We start from the raw sequence: 23,471 nt of genomic DNA on the forward strand, positions 1-23,471 counted from the left end.
AATAGAATTATGAAATTACATATAACGATGCACTACATGCATGGGTGAAAAACACTCAAAGGTGATTTTAAACTACATCTTCATTTAATTGCAGTTAATAAAAATGACCATGAATTTAACGGTAAAAGACTGTAAAAATGCTAGGGTAAAAACCTGTTAAATGGTTAACGGTAAGTTCCCCTAAAACAGACGGTGGAAAACTGTATTGGACTTGATATGCAATTTATTTTTCAACTGAATTGAACAAGAACATATAATTTACAGTGAATAACCGTAAATTGGCATTCCCAGAATTCCCTGTTACATTTCAAATTTGATGTTTTTTTTTTGTTGTTGTTGAAATAACTATTTCTTTCTAGTTGTTTCTTATCAGCTTTGTACAGTAGGGTTGTATGTTACGTCTAATGTTGTTAAATTAATGTGTATTTCATTATTTCAGTTTTGCATTATTCCCAGCTATATCATAACTAGTTACCTAGCTGGGGACTACTTTCAGGCGCTACTACTTTTTATCCAGTTCAAACTTAAGAATATTCTACTAAAGCATATGATTTCCATAATTAATGATTAATTTTAAAAGCATGCTAATACGTGCTTCTTTTTTTGCTCACCAAATAAAAATGTTTTCCAGACAGTGAACTGAATGGCCTCGAGAACCGCGAGGCCCGCTGAACATCTGTCCAGTCACTACAGAGCATGAGAGAAGGCCTGAGTTTCCAGCAGGATTCTCACGACTGAATCAGCGCTGAGTCACGCTGCTCCTCGACTGACAGCCAGTATTTTCATACAACAACTCCATATTGCCATGGAAATCCTTCCTTGAGCAACTCAACCTACTTTCTCAATCCCAGAGCAAGTCCCTGCCACATGAATTTAACTACATACCTCACTAATGAATAGGACAATGTGATCCAGAGCTATACGCTTTCTGTTTGCTTTAATGAGAAAGTCACTGGAGCTGCCTTGAAATGTCATATTTGTTGTTTTGATATCAGACTGTGCCAGTAATTACAAAATGACCCAGATGTTCAGTGTTGCAGATATGATGTCTTACAGATCGAGTCGAGTGTCGATGGGCGCCAGGTTAGCAGTACAGACACAAATCCGGCAGCCCTCGAGTCTGTCTGAGCCCCGGTCTGTGTCTGATGAGGGTTTATCAGGACGCTGCTATATCAGGCTGCTGGGGAACAGGAATCTCATCTGCTTTTATCTTCGAACCCCGCAGAGCCTGTGGGAGTGAATTCCACTCGCGTGATGACGGAAGAACGTCTCTTATTGAAGATCTGCTGCATGTATCCTAGACGTCTCACACCAGCAGGAATTAACTCATCTATTGTGTTGACCGCTGAGGGAATGTGAGTCAAAGTGAAGAAATCCTCAACACAAAGTCAGTGGTTTGTACGAGCTTCTCCTCACACTGAGTAACGTCTTGTTTTGACAATAAAAAAAACTTGGTCTAGACTCAATTCCATTAACCAGACACCGGTTAAAGACAGAGTTCATCCAAAAAATAAAACACTGTCATCATTTACTCACCGTCATGTTGTTCCAAACCTGACTTTCTTTCTTCTGTGGAACACAAGGGAGGATATTCTAAGTAATCTTCATGCTGCTTTTTTTACGCAATCAAACTATTTAGGGAGTAGTTCACCCCAAAATGAAACTCTGCTGTAAATGTGTTCACCCTCAGTTCATTGGCTGTCACTAAGCGTTTACTGATCAATTGGCTTGCATTATGTCATCATCCTTAAAACATCTGCCCCTTTTAATGCATCAAATCTCAGTATTCGCAAGCACAAAATATGTTATTTGTTGCTGTAGATGGTGTAACTCCCTTAAAAATTGGGCAGCAATTTTAGGAAAGTCCCTGTTATTCTCAAATCTGAAAGAAAAATGATTTCATGCAAATCCTCTGAGAATTTCCACATTCACTGCTGGAGTAAAACAGCCTCAGATGTCTGGCAAACTCCTCTAAAATCAGGTGTTTACTCATCTGAGGCGTCTGAGGATTTAAGTGTAACACAACTGCAGGTGAAGGCCATTAAATAAATGCATTGCATGCATGCATGTCCAGCACACATTTATAATTATATCACAAACACCAGCTCACTGCTTGGACATGCAGACATGATATCAAAGCTGTGAGTTTCTTCTGTCAGGGTCTCAGAGTCATCAGGTTTCTGAAGCACTGGCAGATATCGTGGTGGTCTTTGCTGAATGCTGAAGGATTGAGATACGACTAACAGAACTGTTTGTGTAAATGATTTAGTGTTGAGATGTGATCGCCCTGCGTCAGATTCACTCCTTCTTAAATACTGCATTGGGTTTCATGCAGAACATGTGCTTGATAAGACATAAGATGACTTGAATTTCAAAAAAGCACAGTTTCAATCATCACAGTTTTTTCACGTATTTTATGTGTTATTTATGTATCTTGAAGGCCCCAGAAAGTATCTGGATAATAAAGTCACTCTTCAATATCTGTAATTTTAATTATTTAATTTGAATTCACTTTGTAGTGTATATTACAAGGATGGGTTTATTTTATTTGTGATTTATTTAAATTGTAATTATATTTTTTTATGTAAAAATAATATTCTGTATAGATAACAAAGTTTTGACTACATAAAATAAAAGGTTAATTGAATAAGTGAGAACAAAACGTACAAATCTGTTTATTACACTGCAAAAAATATATATATATATGCTTTTCTTACTTAGATTTTTGTCTTGTTTCCAGCCAAAATATCTAGAAATTCTTAAATCAAGAATGATTTTCTAGATAGGTAAAAAAGTATTGTCTTGTTTTCAGAAAAAAACGTCAAAATTAGGTGAGTTTTTGCTTAGAACAAGCAAAATAATGTTATTTCAAACAGAAAACAAGATTATTTTATTTACCCCATTTGCTTGTTTCAAGCAAAAACTCACTTAATTTTGACGTTTTTTTCTGAAAACAAGATTTTAACAATAATTTTTACTTATCTAGAAAATCTTTCTTGATTTAAGAATTTCTAAATAAATTTGGCTCGAAACAAAACAAAAAAATCTAAGTAAGAAAAGCATTTTTTTTGCAGTGTAAAAAGTAAAAAAGCAAGGTAACATGCAAAAGCAGCTCTTATACTTTGCATCATGAGTGACTAGCCCCAGTCTCTACATACTGTTCAGAATTAAGACTCAAAGCATTTCAGCAGATTTTTGGAGCTCAGATGTAAGTGGGTCAATTACAGCAGCGGTTCATCTGCTGGGACACAGAATGAACTTAAGAATTTACACGTACTAAAAAAGAAAATAGACTAATCAGAAAAAAAAATCATCTGAGAGTGAGTTCTGAGAAAAGTTCTTGCAGCATTTGTTGGTTTAATATTTTATTAACCAATGCAATGACTGTTTTGTCATTTCAGGACTTCTGTGCATTATATATCTTCTAATAGATGCACAAATAAACTACTTGCTCTGGTCTTATGCAGTTACAGAGTTCATATACAGTAGATTGCATTCACATATAAGCTGTAGAATCATGCAGAATCCAGGCAAACTGATGTAATGTGAGGAGAGCATGGACACAGAGCAGATGAGCGCTGATGTTTGTGAGGTGAGGGGTTTGCATCTGAATGTGGAGGGCTGAGGAGGTGGGAGCTACAGCTCGGAGTCGTATTTCAGTGTTTGAGCGAGTCTGGATGAACTGAGACTGCCTTTGTTCACGTGGAGCTGCTGGATCAGGAGAGGAGAGGAGAAGAGTCTCTCTGACAGACCGAGCAAAGGACAGCTGTGAGAGACATGGGGTCAGCAAGAGATCCAGCGCAGAGGTGACTCAACTTCTGACCTGCGCTTACATATTTCATTCATTTGCTTCTGAGAAACATCTCGCCTCATCTTTATTTCTCCTCAGCAGAGCCTGGTGCTGGACTTTCATTACTGTGTGCTTCTGTTCTTCTGGGGTTGCCTTCCAGCACTTTGAGTCAGGTATGCCACTACATGTTTTAGAGAAGCAAACCAGACGCCTTTTTATGCTTTACACGTTTATATTAGATGCAGAAAAAAATACAGTTAGAGGTAGGGTGTTCGATTCTTTTGAGTCTTTTTAATGAATCGGTTCGCAGCTGAATCGGTTCGCGAGTCAACTCACGAGAATCGACGCGTGCGTGGCGTCATGGCGATGATTTTGGTATTTACCAGGATTAATAACAGAATTGGGAGTAAAGCTTGAAATGTGACTGATGGAGCTAAAAGTAAGTTACTTTAATAACAGTTTAGCAGAAATGTAACACATGAAATGCGCTGGAGATGTGTTTATGAGATGACTTTATGACAGATTTGTCCTGTCAATGAAAAGAAGTTGATTTTAATAAACAACAGCATTTTATTACTCGCAACGTTTTCTCCAGCTGAGAGATGTACATTCATTTTAGTAGCCTGTTGTAAAAGCTAATTATATTTCATTTATAAATGATTGTTCTTATAATCTTACAGGTTTTTTCAGCTGTTTACACACATTTTCAAAACTTTGCCTCTTTTTTCCAAAACTTTACACAAGAATCCAAGAATTACACACAAAATGCCTCACATCTCTTGCAAAATGAAGCACTGCATTCAAAAGATCACAAACACATCTCAAAAGCACACATTTGTCTTACCTTGCAAACACCTTTGCCATATTATATTGTTGAAAATATCATATACACACAGTTATTTAAAACCGAAAGCTGTTCTTTCATGAGCTCCTGTGTTCATTTCTGTAAAAATACTTTTCAACAAAAATTTAGCGTTCTCTTGACCAAAAAAAAAGTGTTGCTTTTCTCAGAGAAAAGTTTACTCACAAAAAAAAGTCCTCTGATGTTTTACTGACCACACCACGTGCCAAAAAGAGTTCAAGATTTCATGTGGATGTATTCTGTGTGCAATTGCAATAATGTGATATTTTTGTCATTATTAAAACAGGGTGATACAAGACCCATAAATGCTCATAACAGACAGGTGAATGAAAGAATGAATCAGATTGAGCTCAGATGATGATGATGATGATGATGATGATGATGTGGTTTGCTCAGAGCGCTGACACTGCAGAACTCAATTAACTGTTGCTGCAACGTGATTTATTCATTTATGTCCATACTTGCTATTTTTATAGTTTTTCCTTGGTAGTATTAAGACTGTATCCAGGTGAGGCTCATAGTTTGATGAGGGAGCTCAAGGTCACAGAAGGTGGTCATAGATGGATAAACCCTGTTTCTTTACCTCAATTACCCTCATAATGACAGATAGTTGGCACAGTGACTCCGTTCGGTCAAACTGGCGTGATGTCAAGCGGCGGAGCGCGAGTAATCTTCCCTAAGGATGACATCATGTCCACAAAAGCCGATTGTGTTTCATCTGTAAAATAACGCAGAGCTGTTCAAACTCGGTCCAAACGGGACCCGTGCCAAAGGATCGCATTCTTGACCTCGTTTCATGTTAATAATGAACTTAATATGTTTTGAGGAATGGCTTGGCTGTTATTAACGGGCTTCAATAACTCTGCAGCTTCTCTGCTCAGAAATCAGCTGATGTTTGACACATTACACCGAATGCAGGAGAAAAGCTTGCTCATCTAGAGTGATTTGTTTTGGACCCCATTGACTTTCATTGCATGGACAGAAATCCTAAATGAGGCTGGGTAAATGAAGAGAAGTGTAGTTTTTAGGTGAACTATTCCTTTAAGCTGGAGGAAAGAGTGTGATGTTCCTCCCACAGATTCAGATTTCAGCAGAGCTCCTGTAATATGATGATAGATGATTGTGAAGCGCTCGGCCAGACGACTGATTTGGGACAAATATTTCCAGCCCCAGCTGTAAACACAAAGAATAGAGCTGTTTCCACAGAAACCGGCCAAAGAGCAGCTGCTTTTCTAAATCTGATGTTTGTTTGATGCACAAACTTCCCATCTTAAACACGTTTGTTCTTTACTGCTGCGTCCACACAGTTCAGCTGACCTCGCAGTTTAAGGTTGTGTTTTTTCAGATTCAGTTTTTCTGTGTAAAGTGGCAGTTAAATGTAAAATCTACCTGGATTCAAACACCATTTTCCACTCGGTTGAGGATGTTGTATTTCACTGACTCAATACTGGCCTGGCTCAGTGTTCACAAACTGAGTTTTAGCAGGTCCTCCAGGGCTTTGATTTCCGGTAGATCTGGTTCCTCTGTTCTTGTTTAGTTTGTATTACAGTTACTTTTCTCCTTACCTTCAGAAGCAGTCCTAATGTGGACGCTGACGCGATCTTTTGATCCTACTGAAGAATTGCCTTCAAACCTTTGAAACGTTGAGCATTGTTCAGGAGTTTCTCCTCTTTTGCAGCAATGCCAGAACCATTTTTGTTTCCCCAAAGAACCTTTCAGTGAACAGTTCTTAAAAGAACCAATTTTTGTTAGTGTCAAGAACATTTTCAAGAATCTTTTGTGCAGTGGAAACGCTTCATGAACGCATCAATGCCAGTCTAGTTCCTTTCATTTTAAGAGTCTAGTAGCTGTGGAGGTTTCCAGAAAGCATGCTATAATATGTAAGCAGTTATTGAGATTAATAAACCAGTCTAATAATATAATCTGACCTCATTTGTTAGTTTCTAATGGTGTTCAGTGAACGATGTTAATGAAATTGTTTTATGCGGCATGTCATTTCTGTGGTCGCTGTAAATGTTCACAGTGCTGATGAAATAGCACTGTTTCTTGCTCTCTAGAGTTTATATTCTTGTGTAAATTCTAGCTGGGGTTTGACAGTCGTATAATCACATTAGTTTTGGGTTTGTTTGAGGCTTGGACAGGATCTCCAGGTGCTTTAATGCGGTCGAGGAGGACGTAATTCACCTGCTCATCTTTTAGCGTATCATAAAAAGGACTTCCTCCTATTCTTTGTCTTTACAATGTTCCTTAGACATTTGAAGAAGAGAGAGATCACCATTTGTTAACAGAATCAGCTATCTGAATATATACAGTACACTTCATTATATACTTGCGTGTGTGCGTGTGTGTGCGCGTGCGTGTGTGTGTGCGTGCGTGTGTGCGTGCGTGTGTGTGTGCGTGCGTGTGTGCGTGTGTGTCTGTGTGTGTGTGTATGTGTGTGTGCGCGCGCGCGCGCGCGTGTGTGTGTGTGTGTGTGTGTGTGTGTGTGTGTGTGTGTGTGTCTGTTGCATAATGCAGTTGTTGCTGTGGAGGAATGCATTATTATGACACCATGATATTAAAACATTTGGATTGACAGTGTGAGAAGATTTCTCTTCCTCTGCTCTGACACGTCTGCCTCCAATTTCTGGAAAATATTAGGCAAAGGATAAAACTCCATCAAAGGAAATGTGCAAGAGTGTCCAAACAAGAATGGTAAAAAGACGTCTCATCTTTTCCCTCGCTGGCCTGGAGAACAGGAGACTCATTGTAGGAGATGCTAATTCTGTTTTGGAGGAAACAGTGGCATGTTCTACTGCTTTAACCGCAGAGTTTAGTTTTTCTCATTGTGAAGGGTCTTCTGATGTTAATGGCTGTTTGATTTTAATGTGAGAGTCAATGAAAACAGCACTTAATGTGTTTCTATTGATTTACCCAGATCTGCTATGATGTTTGCAAACTGCTTGTTGAAACATATTGGCTGCATACAGATAGCAGTGTATGACAATATGAAGTGAATCCTCTAATCTGAAATAATAATGCTTTACATAGTGATGATAACCAGTGACCAGCTGTGAACAAGAAACATGGATGGAAACCTGTTTATTGTGAAGTGAGGATAAGATGATGATAAAGGTGATCTAAATCCAATGTAAAAAACTAAATGAAAAATTAAATATCTAAATAAATATTTTAATTAATTTATTAATTTGTAAAAAAAAATTCTAATATTGGCCCATTAAAAAAAAATCCAATTATCATTAAGGTACCATAACATATCGCATGAAAAAAAAAATTAAATACATTAACAAAAAAAAAAACAAAAAAAAATCTGTATTTTTTTTTTTTCATGTGATATGTTATGGTACCCTAATATAATATAATTGTCGCTACCTGAATGTTTCTGGAGTGATTTTTGGTTGTAGAATGTGGTTTCCACTCTTCTAAACAGTTAAAATCCGTGAGTACAGAACAGGATGACCATATTAAGCTGTGTTATGCACACGGCCACTGTTTCCTACAAGCCAAGAAGTCAAATGAGGCCTGTTTATCTTCTGTCATTGTGCAATCAGAATAACAGCTGAGCAATCCAATCCAGTCCTCCGTCTTGAGAGGCCTGTACCATCTCCAGTATGCTTAATATCAACACACACGAGCCGAGAGCCGCTGTCTACCCTGGGTCAAACTATCTGCTCTGAGCTGCTTCTGCTGTATACATCACACTGAAGATATAGCAAGAGCACTTCATAACACACATATATATTATATACAGTACCATCCTCCCCGCTCCCTTACAGATGACGTTTAAGCGCTCATATTTCAAAAGAGCATGAAAAGGTTAAAACAGCAGTTAGAGGCAGATGGAGAGTGTTTGCACTCGTACCTACCTATCCTTTTCCTATTATGTCATCACAACAGGAATGTTCAAACAGAGGATTATTTTTGCCATCCGGGCAGGGAAGTCTGACTGGAGAGAAGGAATAACACGAATGAAACGTCCATGAGACACAAACCACAACAGGAAAGCATGACTGGATGGTTCCATGGCCTTAACAGAAAAACACATTCCCATTGTACTCAGCCTAATTGTTTGCATTTGACATACAGACACCCCACTGATCTTTGACCTTTGGAAAATATAGATAGGTGAAAACATGTTTTGTTTTCTTCTTATGGGTTTTTATTCGAGAGACATGATATAAAGTACTAATAAATTGTAATATTTCTTTCTAGCTGATTATTGAAATCTTAAGCTCAGAGACTACACTCAGTTTGTGTAGAGAGAAAACCATTTCAATCCAGAGCCATTGAAAAACATGCCAGGCATTTCTAAGAAAGAGCTTTTTTTATTATGACTCATGTTAAATGGACTCATACCTGAGCACTTCACAGGTGTAATGCTGTACCGGGTGCGCTAATGAGCACGTTTACTACATCAGAAAGCCAAACATATAAAGCTGCTTATGTGATGCAAACATCAAAATATATATTTTTGCAATTCATGCACTCTGATAAAAGTGTTTTGAGCTCATAACATAGTATAGTGCGAGGAAACGCAGGAAAATAAGTCTTTATTGATCAATAATCCGCCACTGTAATCATAGTTTGTGTAAAAAGTTCTTGGTGTTTTACTTCCACTAGTGTTCATTTCAGCTGGAAACCGCAGTGATCTCTATACGCTTATGTGTGTTTTTGTGGGAATGTGTGTAGATGCACATTTTGGGCCTGTGTTGGCTGGTTTTCTGTGAATAGTGTTATTATCAGTGAATATATCATCAGCAGCCATGTTAAACTCACACATATGGAATTCATGACTGCTGTTGTGCTTTTCTCATGTAGTTTGGCAGAAGTGAGTAAGTGGAAAGTTCTTGTCAGCTCTGGACAATAGAACAGGGGTGTAAATGTTTTTAATGTTGCCAACAAAGACAGGATATGACCTTCCTGCCTTCAGATGTATATCCATATATCCTTCTAACCACACTGGTGAAAAACGCAATAAAAGCTGGTATTTCTAGAGCTGTTAGGTGACGGAAGTGAAATGAATTACAGGGAATGCTTAATGATAGTGTGAACAGATGCATCAATGAGAGCATATTCCTTTTGATTTCTTGTGTAAATGTTTTTGATGGTGAATATTGAGGGTTTCTGGCATCACTAATAAATTAATAAAAATATATATTTTGTGAATTTCAGTCTTGAGAAATACCAATCTCATGGCAGATCATATCTATTTTACAGATTGGCAATATAGTGGCTAATATGAATTAGTATGATCTCATATGTTTTCATATGATCTGCATACGCCTCAGTGATGATTAGGTTTAGCAGTGGACCTTCATTCTTACATATTTTACAAAAACATTGCACCTTTCTGTATGATTCACAGCGTGAGCATGAAATCATCACCTCATAAAATAGTTTTCAGCATGAACATCTCTCCTTTCTGTTGAAACTAGTCCGATCATTCACAAACATTTGTGTTCAGTTGAATTGTGTTAGCGCTATTAGCTGATTTCCTTAATGAATCGGTGATTAAAACAACTTGGACATCATGTCCAATTTTCAGAAGACACATTTCATTCTTCGTGAATCACCACAGAACATGCAGATTTAATCATGGGTGTTCCCTTCATTGGATTACTTTCAGAAAATGATTTAGTTCTGCTTCGTTTCAATTGTATGTGCCTTCTATTCACCTAGAATAAAAACTAAGCTAAGTTGAAGTCTCTTGCTGCCAGATCTTTGACTAATCAGCATAAGGTCATATATTCTGGCCAAGATCTGGTTACTTGGTCAAGAGGAGACCAGCGAAAAACTGTTAGATGCTCAGATGACTGTAATTCCCTGCAGGACATCAGCGGCCTGTGTTTCTCAACCGGGCAAATCTGAACTCTCCAGTAGCTCTCGCTGCAAACCCAAACATCATTTGAGCTGCTAATCACGGCTTTCCTGCTATCTTGATTAGGCTGTTAAAAGCTTAATAGAGACATCCACTGCTGCTTCCTTTGGTATTTAAGATGATACAGTGAATTTCTGTGTGTGGATCAGAGCATCTACAGCTCACGAAACATGCAGCGCTAAACAAGCGCTCAGATGCACTTCTGATTCTGCTCTAATATACACAGAGGGAAGTCCTGCAAGAGCAGCTTAAACATCTCATTCTCATGAGTCACAGTGCATTCCAGCCAACGTCATAAAAATATGTGCATTCAGCTGGTTCTGCTGTGAGTTAATTAGCCCAATCACAATCAAAGTCCAGGCTGTCCTCTGGTGATCGGCTTCGGTCCTGAGATGATGACGCTGGGTCTGTTGCCAGCTTCGGCTGTTAGAGTCCAACGCCCCAGGAGAAACGCCTGTCAGTTCATAATTGTCCAGGATTTAATGTGTGTGGAACAACACATCACCATGCAATGTAAATGACATTGTTTACAAAGCTTTATTGTGTCCTGTGAGACCAAATCTACATGTGCCCTTGGGGAAGAAAACCGCTTTACTGAGCTGACGACATCAACATGAATTGTTCTGCTGTTTTGACTGAGAACTTGATGTGTTGGACATTAATGTTGTGTCGTTCAAACATTTGGGGTCGGTTCTGCTCACCAAGGCTGTGTTTATTTGATCAAAAATACAGTAAAAATAGTGAAATATTATAATAATGTAAAACAGCTGTTTTCTATGTGAATATGTGTTAAAGTGTAATGTATTTCTGTGATCTGCAGCTGTATTTCCAGCATCATTACTGCAGTCTTCAGTGTCACATGATCTTCAGAAATCATAATAATATACTGATTTACTGATCAACAAACATTTCTGATTATTATCAATGTTGAACACAGTTGTGCTGCACAATATTTTTGTGGAAACTGTGATGCATTTTATTTTTCAGGATTCACAGATGAATAGAAAGTTCAAAAGATGCATCCTTGATCAGTGAAAGTATTAATTTCTAGTATAACAAATCATACTGAACCAAAAGTTTTGAATGGTTGTGTATTTTAAACACAATAGTAATGATTATATTGATGCTGTGGTCCTGACTTAGTATATTTACATTCATTAATTTAACACTTAATGCCAAACCAGAATTCAGCTATTTGATTTATGATATAAGCTTATAGTTTCCAAACTGAGAGGCTTTTTTCAAAACAGCAGCACTTTGCACTTAAAATGAAAACTTCTTTATCATTTTCATTCCAGCTTCAAAATTGAAAGACGAATCTCAAATTGACTCTAATTCCACATCATTCTCAAATTCAGACCTATCTGGAGAAGCTCAGAAAGTGAATCTGTATAGCTGATTTGGAAAGCAACTGTAATGTTTTAGTTGTTGTGGGTGATCCAAATTATGCTCCAGATTGGCCGCTTCAATCCAGCGATTGTAGAGTTGAAGATCTGAACAGCAGCTCTACAGGAGCATTTGCTGATTCAGATCCAACATGCTATTGTGGCCCAATAAAAGTAAAAGACAGTAGGTCTTTCATAAGGGACGCTTTGGGCCTCCGGAAGTGGAGACTAGAGGACAAATATAAGAGCATCTTCAGAAAGTTCCCAGGCTCCTGGAGGAACTCAGACTGAGAAAAAGAGCAATAAAAGCCTCTGTGAGCCTGAGAAAATGAACAGACAGATCGCTTTCTGGACACTCTTTGATTGGTTGAAGCTGTCTGGATGTGCAATCTGTAATAACCTCCAGCGATGCTGATTTATGCTCATGCCAAGGCAATTTCCTTTCCTAAATGTGATTTCTTTAATAAGCTAATATGCTGAAGTGTATTGGGCTTGAATGGCTTCATGTAAAAACAGCATATTAAATGCAGGGATGTGTTCTCAGTTGCGCAAAGCACAGAAGAGCGCTACTGGAGAGCAGCAGTGTTTATGTAAGTGTTTGGCTGGATCAGAGCAGATGAAGCTTCATTAATCAAATATCCTCGTCCATCCCTCGCGAGGCTCGTGTTTGTGATGGCAGCTCACAAGGTTTCAGCGCTTTGATTATTTTGGTCAAATGTTCCACTGTTTTTGTGGCGTAAGCTAAAAACTTTGATAAGAAGAACAATGGTCATTTATCATGTTCTTTAGCAGTTCTGTATTCTTGCTGATTCTTTTAAAGTCACCACAGTGAATTAGAACTGAGTTTGTCAAGTTCTGAAATGATCAAATCACACCATGAAGTGGTTGTGCAGCTTTTTGCATGTCTTCCGAATTCATATGATGGTTTTATGTGAGGAACAGAACAAAAACAAGCCAGTGAGAATGTTTTTTTGAGAGAAGCGTTTGTCTGATTTGTGAACAAATTGAGTCTGATGATCTGTTGATTCAGGCCACAAAACCATTCTGAATGATTTGTTCATGAATCAGGTTGATCTAGTTCTTAAATTCAACACACTGATCCACTGATTCACTAATCCACGGATTCACTGATCCACCGATTCACTGATTCACTAATCCACCGATTCACTGATCCACCGATTCACTGATTCACTAATCCACGGATTCACTGATCCACCGATTCACTGATTCCCCGATTCACTAATTCACTGATCCAACGATTCACTAGTCTACTGATTCACCGATTCACTGATCCACCGATTCACTGATCCACCGATTCACTGATCCACTGATTTACTGATTCACTGATTCCCCAATTCACTGATCCACTGATTCTCTGATTCACCGATTCACTAATCCACTGATTCACCGATTCACTGATCCAACGATTCACTGATCCAACGATTCACTGATCCAATGATTCACTGATCCACCGATTCACTGATTCCCCGATTCACTAATTCACTGATCCAACGATTCACTAGTCTACTGATTCACCGATTCACTGATCCAACGATTCACTGATCCAACGATTCACTGATCCAATGATTCACTGATCCACCGATTCACTGATTCCCCGATTCACTAATTCTCTGATTCACCGATTCACTAATCCACCGATCCACTGATTCACCGATTCACTGATTCAACGATTCACTGATCTACTGATCCACTGATTCACTGATTCCCCAATTCACTAATTCACTGATCCAACGATTCACTAGTCTACTGATTCACTGATTCGGTTGCAGCTGCTCACAGGAGAGGACATTATCATTGAATAATGATTTAAATCTGAAATAATGACTTATATTTGACGAGCTTGGAGAAGCAGGTGTGATGAGCAGATAGAGGAGGATTTACAGGATTCAGTGAATCTGAGGAATGAGAGAAGAGCCGCAGCAGGGCTTTGGTTTGATAGTTTGAGTTGAGCTGGGTTTTATGGTTGATTAGTGAATGTTTACTATGTTTACTATGATTTGAAATCTTTCAGCAAATCTCCCACCTCTAAAAAGAGGCAGCCTAGTTTCAGAGGGTTTCAGACGCTAGTTTTAGGGCTTTGGACTGGTCAAACCAGGTGGTCTCCTATAACTAAAACAGCTGAACTCCAGATTTAACTGGCTGAGAGTTGCAAACTAAGTTGTTTTTCATTTCAAGAGACTCAAACTGTGCAGATCCAGCATTTTAAAACAATATTGTTTCCTGTAAACCTCTGGATGCAAAACCAGAAACTTCCCCTATGACAAGCTAATGAAAAAAGTGCTATGAATGTTCCAGTCGTATTTTTCCTGAAGTTTTGTGCTGTAAAGCCTCATTAGATTAGATTAGATTAGATTCAACTTTATTGTCATTTATGCAGAGTACAAGTACAGAGCTAATGAAATGCAGTTAGCATCTAACCAGAAGTGCAAGAATATAGTGTTTTATATACATATAAGTGCAGAGTAAATGAAGATATGATTTACAGAATGTACAGTGGAATTGCTATATACAGTATTGAGCAGAGTATATACAGAATATAAATAGGAATGCAATGTAGGGATTGTATGTACATTATGAACAGAGCAATGTAGGATTATATACATTATGAACAGCAGAAACGTGAGAACAGTGGTAATAAATAAATACAGCTGGATGAGTGTGCAAAATATTGATAGGACAATGTATTCTATGCAAAATAGCAGTAGTGCAATATTTTATAGAAATATTTTACTGTGCTTTGTGTAGTAACAACTTTATACAGTTTATAGTGTGATAACTTGTACAGTCTGTGCAAAATAAGAGTAGTGCAAATGCATGTGTGTAAAGTACTGTGACCAGTGCAGTAATAAGCAGGTGCAGGTTAGATTGGTGGTGTGGCGTTCAGAAGTGTCACAGCCTCGGGGAAGAAGCTCTTCCTGAGCCTACTAGTGCGAGAGCGTAGGCACCTGTAACGCCTGCCGGATGGAAGGAGGGTGAAAAGTCCATGGTTAGGGTGAGAGGCATCCTTGATGATGTTTCTTGCCCTGCCCAGACAGCGCTTATAATAAATGTTCTCAATGGAAGTTAACTGGGTGCCGGTGATCCGTTGAGCAGTTTTCACCACCCGCTGGAGTGCTTTGCGGTCAGATGCGGAGCAATTGCTGTACCATACTGAGATGCAGTTCGTGAGTATGCTCTCAATGGTACAGCGGTAGAATTCCACAAGGATCCTGGGATTCAGGTGAACTTTCTTAAGGCTCCTTAAGAAGTAAAGGCGCTGCTGTGCCTTTTTGACCAGAGTAGAGGTGTTATGGGACCAGGTGAGGTCATCAGAGATGTGGATGCCAAGGAACTTGAAACTCGACACACGCTCCACTTCAGCTCCGTTGATGTAGATGGGTGTGTGTGCATGACTCCTAGTCCGCCTGAAGTCCACAATGATCTCCTTTGTCTTCTGGGTGTTTAGCTGTAGATTGTTGGTGGCACACCACACAGCCAGGTGCTGCACCTCATCCCTGTAGGCTGATTCATCGTCATGAGGCTGACTCATAAGTCATATATAAGCAGAGAAAGTCGTCCGACTGCCACAAACCTGTCAGAAAGCTTTCTAGATCATTTGTAGAGCCTCAGGTTCAGATTTATATGGCTGGATGGTCTGATTTATGTGTGGATGCACACGTGGAGTTAAGGGTTTCCCATTAAACACTGAACATACAGATTCATGAGCCGCTCTCAGCTCAATGCTGCTGTAGCTCACTCCTGCAGCTGTTAGTGAATTCATGAAGAATTAGATATATATTGATATATAATAATTAGGTCACACTGTTTGAGTCCTGAATTAGTGAAATGACTCTAAAGCTGGATTGGTGGAGCAGGTCATGCTATTTCCTCTGAAATGTTCCCAGAATCCTGTAAATATATGCTCACATCCGTCAGTCCACTTACTGTAGCTGTAAACTGGAAAAGCATTAAAGGCCAGAAGCAGATGGAGCTTGTGAACTTAAGAGGCGTTTGAAGCCGGTCATCTGTGCTTGTGTTGGGGGTCGGAGTGAGACTGGAGGAGCGCAGGTTCAGCGATGTGGAAAATGAGCCTCACAAAAGCTGTTTGTGATTGAGAAGCTCTTGAGTAACCCTCGCAGCACACTCAGATACTCAATCAAACCCTGAGCTGTGACATACTGCTCCTCAGGGACCGTCCAAGATGTCTGAATATGCTTCTTCTTGTGTGAGTGTGAGTGTGAGTGAGTGTGTGTGTGTGTGTGAGTGTGAGTGAGAGAGTGTGTGTGAGAGAGAGAGAGAGAGAGTGTGTGTGTGTGTGTGTGTGTGTGAGAGAGTGTTAGTGTGTGTGTGTGTGAGAGAGTGTGAGTGTGTGTGTGTGTGTGAGAGTGTGTGTAAGAGTGTGTGCGTGTGTGAGAGTGTGAGTGTGAGTGTGAGTGTGTGTGAGAGAGTGTTAGTGTCTGTGTGTGTGAGAGAGTGTGTGTGTGTGTGTGTCAGAGTGTGAGTGAGAGAGTGTTAGTGTGTGTGAGAGAGAGTGTGAGTGTGTGTGTGTGAGAGTGTGAGTGTGTGTGAGAGAGTGTTAGTGTGTGTGTGTGTGTGTGTGTGAGAGAGTGTGAGTGTGTGTGTGTGTGTGAGTGTGAGTGTGTGTGAGAGAGTGTTAGTGTGTGTGTGTGTGAGAGAGAGTGTGATTGTGTGTGTGTGTGTGAGAGAGTGTGAGTGTGTGTGTGTGAGAGTGTATGTGAGAGTGTGTGCGTGTGCGTGTGTGTGTGCGTGTGTGTGTGTGTGTACAAAGGTAAACTTAATGCAAAAATAGGTGTAATGAGAACTTCAAATTGAATATACAATATTGATCAGTATGATTGAGAGAGTACTATTCACTCAAAATGATGTATTTTGAGTCACATCTCTGTATTGCAACAGAAAATAACCATAACCTGACCGGTTAAATATTGGGCATCAAGCATCAGAGGGTTAAAAAGTGAATCATTTGTTTCTTGATGAAGGTTTCCTTGAATAGTTGTTAAAGTATTGTTTAAATATTATTTTACTCATTTCCATTATATGGAACCTTGATTTCCACTGCGACTTGATTGTTATTACAGAGCCATGGCATTATTAATTCATATTTAATAAGTACAGTAGCATTATACAGTGCATCCCTGCAGAAGTGTGCTGTGTTTATGTTGGCTTTGCAGCAGAGGATGAGGATCTCCCGATGGTTTCTGTGGAGTTTTATAATCTGAATCATAATCACACAGACAGAAGTGAGGTGTGTGTGTAACTCGTCTGTGGTTTGGGAACTTGTGTGTGTGAGAGAGGATGTGACTGCAGGATTCTTCATAAAGAGCATCTGAAGAATGATGCTTCACTGCCAGATGAAGCTTCTCGTCTCATTCATCACTGATGACTTGACAGGAATATAAAACTTCTGCTTGAGTTTCTGTTATTAGGGTTCAGGCCAGTTTTCATAGAGCACTTTAGGACAGTATTGATGAGTTTATCAGCACTTTTACAAGCATGTTGGAATGAATTTTCACGAGAGGCAGGAACTTTCCTGAAAGCTGTCATTCCTACACTAATGTTATGCAAGATCTCAAGCAGCTCCCATTTTCCTTCCATTATTCTTTTCAGTTTCTTTTTCTCCTCTTCCTGCTCCTTTGGAAAGCTTCATGCTGGCTCTTAAAGCCTGGATTTTGGGACAGGCTGCTGATGGGTCGAGTCGTTTACGTGCGGCTCTTATTTCGGCTCACACTTACATATATTTAGCACGAGTTACGTAATGCGTATTTGGCGAGTATGGTAATACGTAGTTGGCGTGCTGTCCTGGGGAAGGGCTCTGAGCTCGGGAATGGCCCGAAGTATCCCAGAGTACCCCCCATAGTGTGGTGAGAACGTAGTGATACTGGTGGAGAAGGGGTGGTGGAGGGATGCTGATAGACCGTCAAATGAGTGGAGGTATGCCAGCTGTATTTATATCCGTGGGTAGATTGACTTGATTGCGTGCCACTTGTGTTTAATTAGGCTAAGTATCTGACGTGCTCCTCACGAACTTTGTTAATAAAACATCATTTATTGACTGATACGATCATTTCGTACTAACTTTGCAGAAATGCATGTATGCCATTTGTTTAATTATTTTGAAAATAGCTTTTTTCCTAAGTCTGCACTTATTTACAACACAGTCAAAACAGCATCATTACTGCAGTCTTCAGTGTCACATGATCTTCAGAAATCATAATAATATACTGATTTACTGCTCATGAAACATTTCTGATTATTATCAATGTTGAACACAGTTGTGCTGCTCAATATTGTTGTGGAAACTGTGTAAAATGTCTTTACTGTCACTTTTGATCAATTGAATGTGTCTTTGAAGAATAAAATGATCAATCTCTTTAAGAAAAGGTTTTGAATGTTAATGTAGATGAGTAACGCACAGTAAAACCTGGTGCAGTGAATGTGAAAGTGTAGTTCTTAAACCGTAAGTCTCAGTTCTTCTGGTCTAGAGGTCCATAACTCATCTAAAATCTCTTTCAAGACAAGAGAACTAGTGTTTTCTCATGGTATGAGAAGAAGCTCTGTCAGTGGCCGAGCAGAGAATCAGATATGACTGAGAGCATATCACCGTCACCTGATCTCCTTCCAGAGAAACGCTCATGCATTTATCTTCTCTTATGAGCTCCTGACAGAATAAGCCTGTTCTCTGGGCGACGGCGCACAGGTTTGGAGAATGTGTCGATCCAGGAGCTGTGTGACCTTATATATAAAAACAGTAAAAATGCTAACTCAAAATATGACACAAACCTGCAATATTTAATTATGTTAAATAGCACAAATATGCTTTATGTATTTAATCCCATTTTATTTACTGATTGATCCAATTCAACCATACCAATAAGCAAACATACCTTTAGATAAACATAACGTTTGTTTTTTTATTGTTGATCAAAGACTTTTGAGCTTTCTTTACTTCAGCCTAAGGCTTATTCATTTAAGCTTTACATATGCCAAATTAGAACTTTTCATATATTTTTTATATAAAAAAACAATCAAGCCCAGCCTAGATTTAAAATGTTATGCAAAAGTAATGTAATGCATTACTTTCCATAAAAAGTGAATATGTAACGCAATTAGTTACTTTTATTAGGGAGTAATGCGATATTGTAATGCATTACTTTTAAAAGTAACTTTTCCCAGCACTGGCTATGACTATAGTCTTTTGATATTTGGGATATTGAGGTAGAGGTTATGCTGGATTTGTACAGAATGTAGGGACAGATTCGATGGATGAACAACTCATTAAATATATTAAAAGTGACCTTAAATATAAATAATTGCATTGTTATTGTCTCAGAATTCTTCCTGAACTCATACAGTAAAGTGTGACAACTTCTTGATTGAACAGGATTTAATCAAGAATCCTGAAAAATAAAATGTATGACGGTTTCCACAAACAATATTAATGTGTTCAACATTGATAATAATCAGAAATGTTTGTTGAGCAGTAAATCAGTATATTATTATGATTTCTGAAGATCATGTGACACTGAAGACTGGAGTAATGATGCTGGAAATACAGCTGCAGATCACAGAAATAGATTACACTTTAACACATATTCACATAGAAAACAGCTGTTTTACATTATTATAATATTTCACTGTTTTTACTGTGTTTTTGATCAAATAAATGCAGTTGTTTTGAGCAGAAGAGAGTCTTTCAGAGACAGTAGATGGGATTCTCACTGCACAGTGCTGATATTAGTGCAGTATCGCTGGCTCAGGTATAAACTGATCTGAACAGAGTGATTTCTCAGTCGTGACAGATCCACATAATGAACAGAGGAACAGATGAGTGCTAATACTCCGGTCCTGATCTCCTCGTGTGCCACCATAAACACGCTCCCTTCCCCTCCTCAGCATCTGCAGTATTTGTGTTTCTCAGCGGCTGATATTGGCCCGTTGTCTTCTGTGTTTCTGCTTTGTCTTCATTCGCAGCCGGCGGCCGATTCATCAGAAACTGGGAGGAAACTCAAGCGGACTCAAGAGATGCTTCGTAGTATAGCAAAGGGTCAGAACAGCTGAAGTATTGCTAAAAGAAGGATCTTCTGCCAAATATGATCAATCATCATCAGTAATAATGAACACATACACACAATCTCCTGCTTCCTGCATTAAAAAAGACTTCAATCAAGTCACTTTAATGCGGAGAATCTGGACTCAATGCATACAGTATATGTTTTGAAGTTTGCATGCTTTGCAACATGAAACATTTATGTTAAACATTTAGATCTGCATCTATGATGCAAAAGGTCACAGAAAGTAAAGTTCCTGTAAAATCTGAGTTGAGAAGTTAGAAAGTGCCGTGGTCGTGGTGTTTCTGGTTCCTCTGAATGATCCCACTTATGAACAGCTTGTAGCACTCCAAAGAGAAAGGAGAACTTGAAATCGCATCATGACCCCTTTAATGAATTGTATAATGTACCGGTATTACACAAAAATAGCACTTAAAGGGGTCATATGGTGCAATTTCAAGTGTTCCTTTCTCTTTGGAGTGCTACAAGCTGTTTGTGGATAGATAAGATCCCTGAAGTTACAAAGACTAAAGTCTCAAAACCAAAGAGATATTCTTTATAAAAGTTAAGACTGATCTACGCCCTCCTAAAACGGCTCGTTCAAACACGCCCCACATGTCTACGTCACGGTGTGGGAAGATTTGCATAACACCGCCCAAATGTTTACTCAATGAAAGAAGGCGGAGCTATTATTCTGGGTGTAGTATTGTTGCTGCCGCCGGCGCCATGTCCTGGAGACGCTGTGTTTCATTGTGAAGCTGAAACTACTTAGTTTGGGCTTCCAGAAGGGGACACAACTACAAATCAGTGGTTCAGTTGTATTACGACACTGTTCCAGAACAGAACAACCCAAATATTAGAGTGTGTGCAGCACATTATACAGAGGACTGTTTCCTGATCCTGGAGGAGTAGCCTACAACGCTGCTTGCTCAAAGGCTGTTTCTATAAAGTGGAGTAATTCCAACTTTGCAAGGACAGGCTAACACTTCTGACTCACAGCATGTAAGTGTGTTTTCATATTTAAAGAATTTGCTACTAACAATTCAATCGTGAGTTTTCAGCTGTGTAGAGTAGAGCTTGTTGTTTCTCCGATCACAAATGCAGACATGGTAATGTTTACTCGGTGCGATGCAACACAACGCTTTAAAGCACAGTATAAGTCATTATAATCAGTAATTATGTCCTTACTGGATGCAACAAATGCCTCGTTTATAATGGGTTTTATTGTTTTTGTGTCGTTGCGCCGTTACACGGAATCACAATATGGTGAGGGGCGTAACATTTCAGTCACACGCTTGAGGTATTCAGCCAATCACAAGGCACTGGACAGCTGGCCAATCAGAGCAGGCCTCGCTTCTCAGAACGATGAGCTTTGTAAAAATCCACGCGTTTCAGAAAGGCAGAGGAGCAACAATAATGTACAGTATGTGGAAATAATGTGTTTTTTGAACCTTAAACCGCATAAACACATTGCATTACATCAAATACACAAACTAATGTTCTTTTTAGCAACGTCATATGAGCCCTTTAAAACAATAAGAAGCATCTGAAGTGAAGTCTGTGTTGCAGTAGATGTGTGCAGCTAGTCGTTTGCAGAGCAGTCTCTGAATAAAGCACTTCTTATGTCACTGGTTCAGTGTTTACTCTCTGAATTGTGTTTCCAGTGTGTTTACTCGTTGAGAAAAGCAGGCAAGAGTGTGGCGTGAATGTTTGTGAGTAAACCTATCGTTCCCATGATGCTCTGGTGAGCGCACGCGACACACCTGTGCTTCTTCCAGTCTGTGTTTCACACCGGTGTGTTTGTGTTGGTCAGGAGCTCAGTGTGATGATGATGACCCACGCTTTCCTCCGCTACAGCCGTTTATTACTCATGACGACACAGTCTGCACCAATCAGGCTTTCAGTGAGTGATTTGGGATCATTTCATAGGTTCTGCACAGAGGAGAACATTTAGAAAAATGTAATGATTTTGTTTTCCAGTCACTGAATTGCTAAAGTCTTTCAGAGCGATTCTGTTTGTTACTGTCTCTAGTTGAATGCTGGGATTGGTGGGTGTTTAGTTCACTCACACAGAACACAAACTGTTAGTGCTTGCTTTGTTGTCATTTTCTGAGAAGTGACATATTTCAAAGCGAAGTGTTTAAGGCTAGTATTGAGTGCCTCATTGATCCGGATTTCATTTTCCATGACCTTTACCCTTGGTTTTCTGTTAATAAGCGAGAGATGAATATGCTGATGAAGCAGAGGCGAATGAACACGTGTGATGAATTCTTCAGCTCTGCTCTCTCAGTGATGGGATTCAGTCAAAGTTGATTGAGAATGGAGGCTTCATTCAGCTCCTCGCTGGAAAATATCAAACCACAGACATGCCGCTCTGCTTGTTTATGTGCTGCTGGTAGAAATGAAAGCTGTGTGTGTGTTTTTTATCTTGATGCTGAAATCTGTAGCGCAGTGTGTGATTCAGGATCATTCAGCTGATATTACAGGATCTGTGAGTGTGATACGACTTTAAGACTGACAGCAAAGGCGGCGGTAGGAAATCCGCTGTTTGCGCGTGGGTTACAGCGGCTGAAGAAGGGAAATGTTGGTAGAAATCATGGTTTAGTGTGTCTGGAGCTGGGGATTGTTGGGCTGTTCTCCTTCGTCTCTCTGTGTCCTGAAGCAAAGGTCAGTGCTGTCGAACCCATTATAAACAGTTTGGCCAAGATTTCCTGAAAACAATATTCTTGTGCTCAGTGGACTGTTATTCACATTGTAATCATTCTACTCATTTATTTACTCTTGGTTAAGCATTTGGTGCTCAGATCCAGTCGCTCCGGTGCTGTTCTGGTGTATGAGCTCATGGATGAAGCGAGGTCTTTCCGTCATGTAGGTCGCCTCCTCTGAGGCTCATGGGAGCGTCTATAGATTGAGTTTAACACTCCTTCCTGTGCCGCACCATCTGCCAAATTCAAGACCTCATCTTGGACTACTGAGATCCCTTCATTCTGCTGCATTTGCTCATTTTCTCACTAAAAACACTTCATCTGTGAGCTCAGACAGATGAGGAGTCAGAGATGACCTTCACAAATTTCATTTGTTTATATCTCAGAATGTGATTTTCTCAAAGTGAGCCGAGAGTCTGTTTCTGAATCTGTGTTTCATCATCACGCTCACTTCATCACTAACAAACAGCACAGCGGTCACTTCCATGGACCTCGGTGGGTTTCTCTCATGTTCTCGTCTTTCTGATCGACCACAAGATCTGGATCTCTGGGATTCATGCACCATATATCACTGGTTAACATGATTTGTATTACGCAGTCACAGCTGGTATCCTTGACAGACACTGAGCTTTAACAACACTAAAGCAGAGGTTTCCATGACAGGATCAAGAATACTGTCGTTTAAAGCCACTGCACAGAGATGGACAGCTGCAGCTTTCATACAGCTTTCAAAATGATTGGTTTGCTTGATAGACATAGGTTTTAATTGGAATTTGTGGTTA

At 39.4% G+C, this 23,471-nt stretch overlaps 1 protein-coding gene across 2 annotated transcripts in view; it reads left to right on the forward strand.

Annotated features, from left to right (window-relative positions):
* Window positions 1-3,528: 3,528 nt before the first annotated feature.
* Window positions 3,529-23,471, forward strand: part of LOC306865043 (uncharacterized protein) — a 67,271-nt gene continuing 47,328 nt past the window's right edge. Inside the window, exons 1-2 of one of the 2 annotated variants that reach the window (XM_079409390.1) lie at window positions 3,529-3,806; window positions 3,893-3,963. In XM_079409390.1, coding sequence (XP_079265516.1) covers window positions 3,778-3,806; window positions 3,893-3,963 — 100 coding nt within the window. In that variant the 5' untranslated portion in view covers window positions 3,529-3,777. Of the gene's footprint in view, window positions 3,807-3,889; window positions 3,964-23,471 lie in introns of both variants that reach the window. The other variant, XM_079409389.1, reaches the window with a different exon arrangement.

This window comes from Barbus barbus, assembly GCF_936440315.1.
Source record: "Barbus barbus genome assembly, chromosome: 46".
NCBI classification, from domain to species: Eukaryota; Metazoa; Chordata; class Actinopteri; order Cypriniformes; family Cyprinidae; genus Barbus; species Barbus barbus.